Here is an 11,254-nt window from a genome sequence, read left to right as displayed (position 1 = left end):
TACTGGGGAGAAACCGTACGCTTGCCCTCAGTGTGGAAACAGTTACAATGATCGTGGAAACTTAAAGAAACACATGAGAACTCACACAGAAGAAAAACCTTACCACTGCTCGGTGTGCGGGATGAAGTTTCGTCATACGAAAACGTTACAACGGCATCACCAGGAGAACCACAAGGGGGAGACACTGGGTCCCATCCGCAAGCATCAAGACCCTCTTCCATGCGCCCACTGCGGGGAGAAGTTCTCTACCAAGGCTCTTCTAAAGGATCACCTACGGACCCACTCTAGCCGGGTCCACTGCTCCCAATGCGACAAGACCTTCTCCACTAAAAGTAACTTACTGGTTCATCAGAGGATACACACTGGAGAGAGGCCTTACCTTTGCCCTCAGTGTGGGAAGAGTTTTTCTCTGGCAGGGAGTTTAAAACTTCATCTCCGGATTCATGCGGGTGAGAAACCTTACTGCTGTACTTACTGTGACAAGAGATTCACAAGTAAGAGCCACTGCAATCTTCACCTGCGAATCCACACTGGAGAGAAGCCGTACCAGTGCCCTGACTGCGGGAGACATTTCGCTGACGGGAATGTCCTGAAAAACCACCGGCGGACCCACACAGGAGAGAAACCGTTCCAGTGCCGCTTTGTGCGATAAAGCTTTTGCCCAGTTGAGCAGTCTGAAGAAACATCAGGAGACACACAGGCCAACTCAGCCTGTCTCTGTCCCAAGACTCCCCTAATCCCTATCTACCACACAATCAGCATGTACCTTATCCCTACCCACCACAGACTCAATGGTAACCTGGTTTACACCAGTCCAAGATAGGATGATGCATTTCTAACATATTGGGACAGGACCCTAGACTCAGTCCATCCCAAAACCCTACCTACCACGCACTCAATAAATGGTAAGTTTCTTAAACCTGTCCCAATCCCTTTTAGTTAACTAGATGGAAGGATCCATTTATTTTATTTTTATTTGTTATGATTTTATTGAGACGGGTTAGCAGTCGATGAGGATTGATATACTGTATATAGATCTTGGAATAGAATGGTATTTTGTCCATCTGTCTCAAACTAATTATATATTTTAGCCCCAAGAGTTTTTGTGTTAACAGTTGATTTTTGGATACGTTGTCCATTTTTTAAAAGGTGTTTAAAATTCATGGCCGAACCTCAACTGGTAGAAATAAAATGGTGACAAGGATGTGTTGTTGAAGTAATTATTTTTTTCTAATTCTTTGAGTAAGAAGTGCATTAATAAGGGTCCTAGGCAGGGGTCAAAGTAAGCCAGTACGTTCCCGTGCCGCGTCCCTGAAAAATAAATAGCAGGGGGTACGCCGTGTACCGGTAAAATGTGAACCTATCACAATAATTAAAAATGAAATGCCAAGAAAACTATAGTCAATTACACCATTATTTAACATTACCACATGTCAGCTGCATGAAAATGAGCTATTTGACTTGAAAACTGGCCGTATATTACATTGTAGTTCCATGAGAACACTAAAATGTTGCCAAAGGGGAGGAGATAAGTGGTCGAGACGTACAGCAGTGGATGCATCAATTCAGGCTACAAGTGTACTGGGCCTAATGACTACAATTTAGTAACAGATGTCTCTTTCCAGTCATCAAATTGTGGGTGCACAGTGCACTGTTTGGATGCTGGAATTATTTTGTGAAAATCAAATACAAATTTTATTTGTCACATGCGCCCAATACAACTGGTGTAGACTTCACAGTGAAACGCGTGCTTACAAACCCTTTCCCAACGATGCAGAATGTTTAAAAATAATAATAAAAAATTAAATAGTGACTAACACAAGAGGAATAAAATACACAATACTTAAGCTATATACAGGGAGTACCAGTACCACATCAATGTGCTGCTATATACAGGGAGTACCAGTACCAGATCAATACTTAAGCTATATACAGGGAGTACCAGTACCACATCAATGTGCAGAGGTACAAGGTACTTGAGGTAGATACAGTATGTACATGAAGGCAGGGTAAAGTGACTAGTATGTGTGCGTATGTAGTGTTTGTGAATGTGTGGGAGGGGAGTGACAGTGTAGTGTGTGTGTATATGCTGTGTATATATAGTCTAGTGAGTATGTATATGCTGTGTATATATAGTCTAGTGAGTGTGTATATGCTGTGTATATATAGTCTAGTGAGTGTGCAAAGGGTCAGTGCGAGATAGAATTAGTGCATTGTCGTGACTTTAACATTAATCCGAAGACTGTTATTTCTCTAATTAACTAACTATGTTTAATTGTTACCCGATTTTAAATTAATCATGTAAAAATTAACTCATTAGGATCTGGGGCACCACGAGAGCGATTCTTTAAAGAGTCACCATCTCCTGAATTAAACTCTAAAAGGTCTTTACCTATCACATCTATAAACAGTCAACTTATTAATCATAACCTCGTATCATATCATCATTCTGAACAGTCGTATCCTCCTTGCATCTGCAAAAAACCGAGCCTTACTTATGATTCAGTACTACACAAATTGGTTTAATTATTTATTTACTAGCTAATTAAATGGGAACACAGGATAAACACACACTCTGCACCGGTTATTGACTGGTGACATAATACGTTGAAAACAGGTCCCAAGCGGAATGACAACAACATGGACGTAGTTAAAGAAGAGATGGAGAGGGAGAGAGAGGGACCGAGACACTTAACGTTGCCACATTCAGAAAACTACTCTCACCTACAGTAACCATATACTTTGCATACGAACCGCCTCCCGCTTTGAGCAAGAAATCATGAATGTATTTACGTGGGGATCTCTCTGTGAACGGGGCAGCCTTGGAAAGGGGTTTGGGCCCTTTCGCGGCACGCTTGTAAGGCTCTGATTGTCCGAAATGGTTCCAACAACTCTTCTCCCGTTGTCCTTCTTCCTAGTTGTCCGGTATCCGGTGACTTGTCGTGTAGTCCTGAACAGAACTACAGAGTTGATTTTCCTTCCATTCGGTCTTGAAGATGCTTCTTTGAAAATAGGCTAGCCAGCCGTATCAAATCAAATCAAATCAAATCAAATCAAATTTTATTGGTCACATGCGCCGAATACAACAGGTGCAGACATTACAGTGAAATGCTTACTTACAGCCCTTAACCAACAGTGCATTTATTTTAAACAAAAAAAGTAAGAATAAAACAACAACAAAAAAAGTGTTGAGAAAAATCCATGGTTCCCCAGTGGGGTGATGAGAGTAGCGTAATATGATATTTTGAGCAGAGTAACAGGATGATCCAACTTGAATTCGCTTTCAAAGATACTTTACTTACGACAGCTAATCAGCCGTACCAGTGATTGTCCGGGAGGTGAGTTTATCGATTCAAAGTTCAAACCATTTTAAACACGCAGCTGCAGCTTCATGTTTTTCTGGTCTAATGTGTTAATTCGTAACCCATCATTTATACCTTTTGCTCGAAAGGGGCGGTTCCAGCAGGCTGGCACACTCCCTGACCTCCCTTCGGGGCGGTGATTACTCGCTGTGCAAAGTTTTGGAAAACAATCATCTCTTATAACTTCTCAAATCACATCCCTCTCTTAACAAAAACACTTTCATCATTTTTCATATTACAACCAATAGTATGGAAACTTCATCTATGTAGTGGGTATACTTTCCAAGTTACAGTATTTCCTTTATAACATTTTTAATGACATCACAAAATAACAAACAAAATAACATTCTCGTAGTCATGACAGCATATAGTTCAGGTACCATTAATTGACTATTTATCAGTCTGGCTATTTATCAGTCGTATGGCTTGGGGGTAGAAGCTGTCTCGGAGCCTGTTGATCCGAGAGCCGATGCTACGGTACCGTTTGCCGGATGGTACAGAGTGAAAAGTCTATGAATTAGGTGGCTGGATTCTTTGGCAATTCTTTGGGCCTTCCTCTGACAACGCCTGATATATAGGTCCTGGATGGCAGGTAGCTCGGCCCCAGTGATGTACTGGGCTCTCTGCACCACCCTTTGTAGCGCTTTGTGGTCAAGGAGCGGTGCAGTTGCCATATCAAGCGGTGATGCAGCCAGTCAAGATGGTCTCGATGATGCAGCTGTAGAACTTTTTTTGGGATCTGAGGGCCCATGCCAAATCTTTTCAGCCTCCTGACGGGGGAAAGGCGTTACCGTGTCCTCTTCACGACTGAGCGGTTGTGTGTGGACCATGTTAAGTCCTTAGTGATGTGGACGCTAAGGAACTTGAAGCTCTCGACCCGCTCCACTACAGCCCCGTCGATGCGGAAGGGGGCGTGGTCTCTCCTCTCTCCTATAGTCCCCGATCAGCTCCTTGGTCTTACTGATGTCGAGGGAGAGGTTGTTGTCCTGGAAACACACTGCTAACATTTTGTTGTGTTACAGCCTGAATAAAAAAATGGATTCAATTGAGATTGTTTGTAACGGGCCTACACACAATACCCCAATAATGTCGAAATGGAATGATGTTTTTAGAAATTTTTACAAATTAATTAAATTAAACATTAGCTTAACAAGTCACATAATAAGTTGCATGGACTCACTCTGTGTGCAATAATAGTGTTCAACATGATTTTTGAATGACTACCTCATCTCTGTACCCTAAACATACAATTATCTTTAAGGTCCCTCAGTCGAGCAGTGAATTTCAACCACAAAGACCAGGGAGGTTTTCCAATGCCTGGCAATGGAGGGCACCTATTGGTAGATTGGTAAAAAATATAAAAAAACAGACAGAAAGACTCACAGCTGTAATCACTGCCAAAGGTGCTTCTACAAATTATTGACTCAGGGGTGTGAATACTTATGTAAATGAGATATTTCTGTATTTCATTTTCAATAAATTTGCACACATTTCTAAAAACATGTTTTCACTATGCCATTATGGGGTAGCTGGGTGAGAAATATTTGTTTTCATCCATTTTGAATTCAGGCTGTAACACAACAAAATGTGGAATAAGTTATGGGGTATGAATACTTTCTGAAAGCGCTATGTACTCTATGCATCTATATGTAATGATATGAATAGACAAGTAAAAAGACATGGTAGGTCTCATACCGGTAAGAAATGGAATATCCTTTCACCACTGGTCCTAGGTACAGCTTCTGGCAGTGCACTAGTGTTGACTGTAATCACATGCCTTGTGTTGTCTTTATCATGGAACAGCGGGGACTGTGAAGCAACACAAACATAGACACATGCATACAAACACACAATAATAACATACTGTACACACAGGTACACATGGATTTTGTGTTATCGATATGTGGTAGTAGAGTAGAGGCCTGAGGGCACACACTTAATATGTTGTGAAATCTGTTATGAATGTATTGTAATGTTTTTAAAATGTATAACTGCCTTAATTTTGCTGGACCCCAGGAAGAGTAGCTGCTGCCTTGGTTGCAGCTAATAGGGATCCATAATAAATGCAAATACAAATGTCCACCTAATAAACAGGTGATTGTTGTTAAATTGGTTCGGTCATTTAATGGGGAGCTTCTACTGTCTGGTAGTACATTTATAACTCCCTACAGGGACGGCCTGTTCAATAGGGCGATATGGGCGACGCACTGCCAAACGGGAAAAGGAAGGGATTTTTTTTCTAATCAATTATATCACGGCAACAGTAGTTATCAGTGTTGTAATCTGATCTGACTGCCACTAAATGTCAAATCAGGCTAAAGTCGTGCTTCAAATGGCCCCGCCCGTTTTTGGGGCGATTTCAGTCAGGTTGAAAATCGCCCAGAAGTCTCTCATAGCCTGTCATGTAAAATCTATTTTTTTCAAATTTCAAAGCTTTCAATACATTCTCTATGGGTGTCTGTGGGCTTGCACTTACGCGCTTCGTCATACGTGACGTAACCATGAAACGTAACTAAGAAAATAGCGGCTAGCAGCGTCTCTGTTGCGACCTGCAGTGTGGCGTTATCTTATGTTTTTAATTTGTACACTTAGTGGCGTTATTTTATGTTTTTAATTTGTAGACTTAGTTTACAAACATTCTGCCAACCATGGATTTCCAGTGGTGGGTTTTGGACTGATCTTGTTGATCGTGTACATACCCGCTACGAACGGACTAAATAATGAAAACGCTGCTGGCAGCGGAATCCAATACAGCTAGGAGACTTGGCTGGATGACAGAGTCCCGGACAGAGAAGTGGAGCCAGCCGGCTTCACCCTGGTCAGAGCGGACCGCGATCCTGGTAAGAGAGCGACTCTGTACCCCCGACATTGAACTGCTTTCTGTGTCACTGCGACCTTACTATCTGCCCCGTGAGTTCCCCCAATTGTTTGTTACCGTTGTGTACTGTTGATAATCACAAGTTTACTGGAGAACTGAGACCAAGTAGAGACTTTGGACAGGGTGGATATGGTATAATAAAGGCAGTTTATTCAGAGGTAAAGATATCTGGAATCGCGTGCACGGACTTGTTCATCAAACTCTTAGGGAGCTATCTGAAGAGAGCCCGAAAACATTGTGTGCAGACATTTTATACAATAAATGATGTAGGTTGAATCTAGTAGTTCTGATCTTCTGATTGGTCCTGATGAGTTGGGCGAGGTCCCCTCCACTGTTGCATTGGCTCTGAGTCGGGTTCTCTGTCTTCAAATGTTCAGCCTAAAGAGAGGGGATTTTTGTGTGTGTGTGTGTGTGTGTGTGTTTAACAGTGATGATGTGTGTGTGTGTGTGTGTTATCAGTGATGATGTGTGTGTGTGTGTGTGTGTGTGTGTGTGTCCTCAGAGCAAGAACTCGTGAGTTGGAAGAACTGAGAGACCTATGGCGTGGGTGTTGTCCTTGGCCACCTGCTGACAAGGCTGACAAGATAGGACTCTTTTGTCCATTGTTATAGGATAGGAACAGCATTGATTGAAAACAAACGCCCAACACAAAATGGGTCATGCACAAGATTTTAGTCAGACCAAGCTATAACATTATATATTTACTACGACAGTACATTCAACCAAAAGCTAATATAACAAAGGCATCAGAGATTATTTATAATCTGTCACAGAAACTGGAATCCATCTCCCCAGATCAGTCAATAAATGCTTCTGGTATTGATTTATATGCTGCCCCTGTCTTCATGTTGTTGCTGGACATATCTTTTTTTAAATGTGTGTAGGTCACCTAAATCATCAGAAAAATTGCCCCTCCTGAGAATTTTTTCAGGAGCCGCCACTGACTCCCTATATCATTCATCGGAAGAGAGAGAAGGGATGGAGTTGGTGTGAAGGTTTGAGGAAATGTCTAGTCTTGAAATAAGGGCTTTTATTTTGAAGGTTTTCTTATTGCCATACCGGAAGTGACACCATCGACATGTTGCCGGAGGTCAAATGGTATAGGTTAGAACACATCGGAAGGAAAGTCACAGACGATATAATAAAAGTTATTAAGAGTAATCAGGTATTTCGTATGCGTATATAGCGACATTTTATTCGCTTTGTAGATAGGTATAGCCAGAACCATGTAGTCGTTAGCTAGCTAGTTCCACATGGATAGCTAGCCACATTAGCACACGCTGATCTAGCTAGCTACGCTAACGTTAGCTGCTTTGTACACCGCTATCTAGCTATAGTTGTTGTAGTGTGGACTGTAAGGTTTATTATGCTTGCTAATTACGTCCCAAACATTGGTGCAAGTTCAAGTTGAAAATGATTATAGGTGCTGTAAATTGATTTAACTGATTTGGGTCCCTTACAGAACATGACTAGAATAGCTAAGGAACTAGCTAGCCAGCTAATTCGAGATAACAGAGCAATGGCCACGTTCCAGGCTGATCTCACAACTAATAATTACATTTAATTACAGATGCGAGTGTTTTTTATGTATATGTCTTTTTTTTTTTTACAGGTACTCTAAAGTCCTGCCATTGACTGCATTGTTGTTGTTGTTGCTACGCAAGCAGGACAAAATGAATCCACTCAGTTCAGAGAAGGAAACGTTGATGGATAAAATCGAAAAGAGTTTATGGAATTTAACTGAGGACAATTTACGCTACATGTGTGAACGTTGTGGAATAGAAGGCTCCGAAGTTAGAGGTATGAATCATCGCTTATTAAGGCGTAAAATCATGGAGGAAATGTGGGACAATACGGAGGCAATGAAATCAGAGGAGCAGGGAATGTCTTGGTTACTCCATCTGAAAGAGGACATCAGGAGGATACAGGAGGATGGTAGCAGTGCACACATGAGTCCCAGCCAGTCTGATGATGATGATGATGATGATGATGATGTAGACTGCGATGAAGAATGCGACAAGGGGGACAGGGATTGGTTACCTAGCAACAGACTGACAGCAGAGCCCTTGCATCCCAGCCAATGTGATGATGAAGAATGGAACGAAGAGGGAGGAGCTAGGTTGCCTAGCAATGGACTGGAGGTGGAGTCAGCTCCAGAGAGGCACACACCAGAGGAGAGGGAGAGTTGCGTGAGTATTTCCCAGTCAGAAAGGGTTTTGTTTCTCAACAGTCTCCTTGATTCCTCAACCTCCTTTTATAAATGCATTGAAGGAGAATATCCGAGGTTCCTCCTCTTGGACTTTATCCTCCAATTTATTTTAAGAAGGCCAAGTAATCAAAGATGACAGGAATTAAGGAAAGAGCTTTGAGATCACCTTTTTTAAAGTTTACATTTTAGTCATTTAGCAGAATGCTCTTATCCAGAGCGACTTACATGAGCAATTAGAGTTAAGTGCCTTGCTTAAGGGCACATTGACAGATTTTTCACCTAGTTGGCTCAGGGATTCGAATCAGCGACCTTTCGGTTACTGGCACAACGCTCTTATCCACTAGGCTACCTTTTGAGACTTCAAAATTCCTTGACAAGTATGAGAGTGTTGCTCACCTTGATTCTTTATTTTTATGATTTCCAGGACAAGCCTCCACCACCCCCCTCCCCTCTTCCAGAGTCCACAGGTCATGCCTCTCCTGGCAGGGCCTTATTGGGCGGTCTGAAGAGGGTGTCTGTGCGGTTGGTCAACTGCAGGAAAACACTGGCGCACAGTGGCCGTATAAAACACAAGACAACACACACAGGAGAGAAATCCTACAGCTCGTCTAATGCTGAACAACACAAAACCCTCTCAGGAGACAGGCCTAGCTCCCATATCTGTGATCACTGTGGGAAGAATTTTGTCAAAGCTTCCAATCTGAAAACACACTTACTGTGTCTGTCTGGAGATAAACCATACATGTGCTCTGAATGCGGAAAGAGATTCACACAGGCCGGCAATCTTAAGAGACACCAGAGAACTCATACTGGGGAGAAACCGTTTGTTTGCCCTCATTGTGGGAAAGACTACAATGATACTGGAAACTTAAAGAAACACATGAGATCTCACACTGTTAAACAACACACAGCGACCCCCACAGTGAAACCTTACCTCTGCTCAGATTGTGGGAAGCAATTCATTGGGAAACAAAGCCTTGAATATCACCGGGAAGTTTTTCACACAGACCACCCTCACTGCTGTGGTCAATGTAAGAAGAGCTTCATAACTGCAGCAAGATTGGAATCACACATAAAAACACGACACCCGCCAAGTGATCCTCTGAAGAATCCACACGTGTGCTTGGAATGTGGAAGGGGATTCTCTGTGGCTGCCAGTCTTAAAAGACACCTGAGAATTCATTCTGAGGAGAAACCGTACGTTTGCCCTCAGTGTGGAAACAGTTACAATGATCGTGGAAATTTAAAGAAACACATCAGAACGCACACAGAAGAAAAACCTTACCACTGCTTGGTGTGCGGGATGAAGTTTCGTCATACAAAAACGTTACAACGGCATCACCAGGAGAACCACAAGGGGGAGACACTGGGTCCCATCCGCAGGCATCAAGACCCTCTTCCATGCGCCCACTGCGGGGAGAAGTTCTCTACCAAGGCTCTTCTAAAGGATCACCTACGGACCCACTCTAGCCGGGTCCACTGCTCCCAATGCGACAAGACCTTCTCCAATAAAGGTAACTTAATTGTTCATCAGAGGAAACACACTGGAGAGAGGCCTTACCTTTGCCCTCAGTGTGGGAAGAGTTTCTCTCTGGCAGGGAGTTTAAAACTTCATCTCCGGATTCATGCGGGTGAGAAGCCTTACCGCTGTACTTACTGTGACAAGAGATTCACAAGTAAGAGCCACTGCAATAGCCACATGCGAATCCACACTGGAGAGAAGCCGTACCAATGCCCTGACTGCGGGAGGAGGTTTGCTGACGGGAATGTCCTGAAAAACCACCAGCGGACCCACACAGGAGAGAAACCGTTCCAGTGCCGCATGTGCAATAAAGCCTTTGCCCAGTTGAGCAGTCTGAAGAAACATCAGGAGACACATAGTAATAATCATCCTGTGCGATAAAGCCCAGTTGAGCAGTCTGAAGAAACATCCGGAGACACAAACTCAGCCTGTCTCTGTCAGGAATCCCTATGTACCACACAATCAGTCCGTCCCAAATACTTACCAACCACGCCCCTTTGGCCGTCTCCTTTCCATATTGGCAGTTCTAGGGAGGGATTTGGGACCAGGTGACTGAAGTTACCGAAGACAAACAGCTGGAAATAGAACTCTATATAGCCGAACTTCCTCTCATTGGGGCCATCGGAAGGCATTGGATCAGGCGTGTCTTGATCTCTGGTTTTAAAGACTTGTCAGCAATCTTACCACCATGACCAGTTCAGTCTAAATGACAAATGTGGGTCTGCTGTTAGTATGAAATCCAGACCCGTTTTGTGTTAACATTCTCTATGCCATGTTTGACATATTAGAATTAGAAAAACTGGTACTGTGTACAAGGAGTGGAATGTAAGCATAAGTAGGACTGGTACCCAGGCTAGTATTTTGTATGTATAGCAAATAATATATTTTCTCTCAAACTGAAATTATGCTGCTCGGCTCCCCGTTCAAGTTGAGTTCACGTTTTAGCCTGGGAGTTTTTCTATTAACAGTTGATATTTAAATAAGTTGTCCGTTTCAAAGGGTGTTTTGAATATATGTCCGAACCCCAACTGAAGTTAATAAAAAGGGTGACAGCAATGTGTTGTTGGAGTAGAATTTTATGAGTAAGAAGGTTTATGCATAACCTAGGGTCCTAGTATATATAACCTAGGGACCTAGTATATATAACCTAGGGTCCTAGTATAACCTAGGGTCCTAGTATAACCTAGGGTCCTAGTATATATAACCTAGGGTCCTAGTATAACCTAGGGTCCTAGTATATATAACCTAGGGTCCTAGTATATATAACCTAGGGTCCTAGTATA

The 11,254-nt window shown here is 42.7% G+C and overlaps 1 protein-coding gene across 2 annotated transcripts; it reads left to right on the top strand.

The window, feature by feature from the left end:
• The first annotated feature begins 737 nt into the window (after nucleotides 1-737).
• On the top strand, nucleotides 738-11,032 carry LOC121554035 (zinc finger protein 883). 2 transcript variants are annotated; one of them, XM_045219086.1, is made up of 3 exons: nucleotides 738-905; nucleotides 7,853-8,429; nucleotides 8,874-11,032. In XM_045219086.1, exons 2-3 carry the CDS (start codon nucleotides 7,914-7,916, stop codon nucleotides 10,350-10,352), a joined length of 1,995 nt encoding a protein of 664 aa, XP_045075021.1. In that variant the 5' UTR covers nucleotides 738-905; nucleotides 7,853-7,913; the 3' UTR covers nucleotides 10,353-11,032. The 2 variants fall into 2 exon arrangements, with proteins under 2 accessions (XP_045075021.1, XP_041723408.2); XM_041867474.2 differs by lacking the exon at nucleotides 738-905 and adding an exon at nucleotides 7,321-7,405.
• The last annotated feature ends 222 nt before the right edge of the window (nucleotides 11,033-11,254 follow it).

Source organism: Coregonus clupeaformis, unplaced genomic scaffold (genome assembly GCF_020615455.1).
Source record: "Coregonus clupeaformis isolate EN_2021a unplaced genomic scaffold, ASM2061545v1 scaf2032, whole genome shotgun sequence".
In the NCBI taxonomy this organism is placed as follows: domain Eukaryota; kingdom Metazoa; phylum Chordata; class Actinopteri; order Salmoniformes; family Salmonidae; genus Coregonus; species Coregonus clupeaformis.
Note: the sequence above shows the minus strand (reverse complement) of the source record. Positions and strands in the feature narration are given on the sequence as shown.

Coding starts and splice junctions, on each gene's coding strand:
- LOC121554035 (XM_045219086.1), top strand. CDS start 7,914: ATGAATCCACTCAGTTCAGAGAAGGAAACGTTGATGGATAAAATCGAA. Junction 8,430..8,873: donor CAGAGGAGAGGGAGAGTTGC/GTGAGTATTTCC, acceptor TATGATTTCCAG/GACAAGCCTCCACCACCCCC.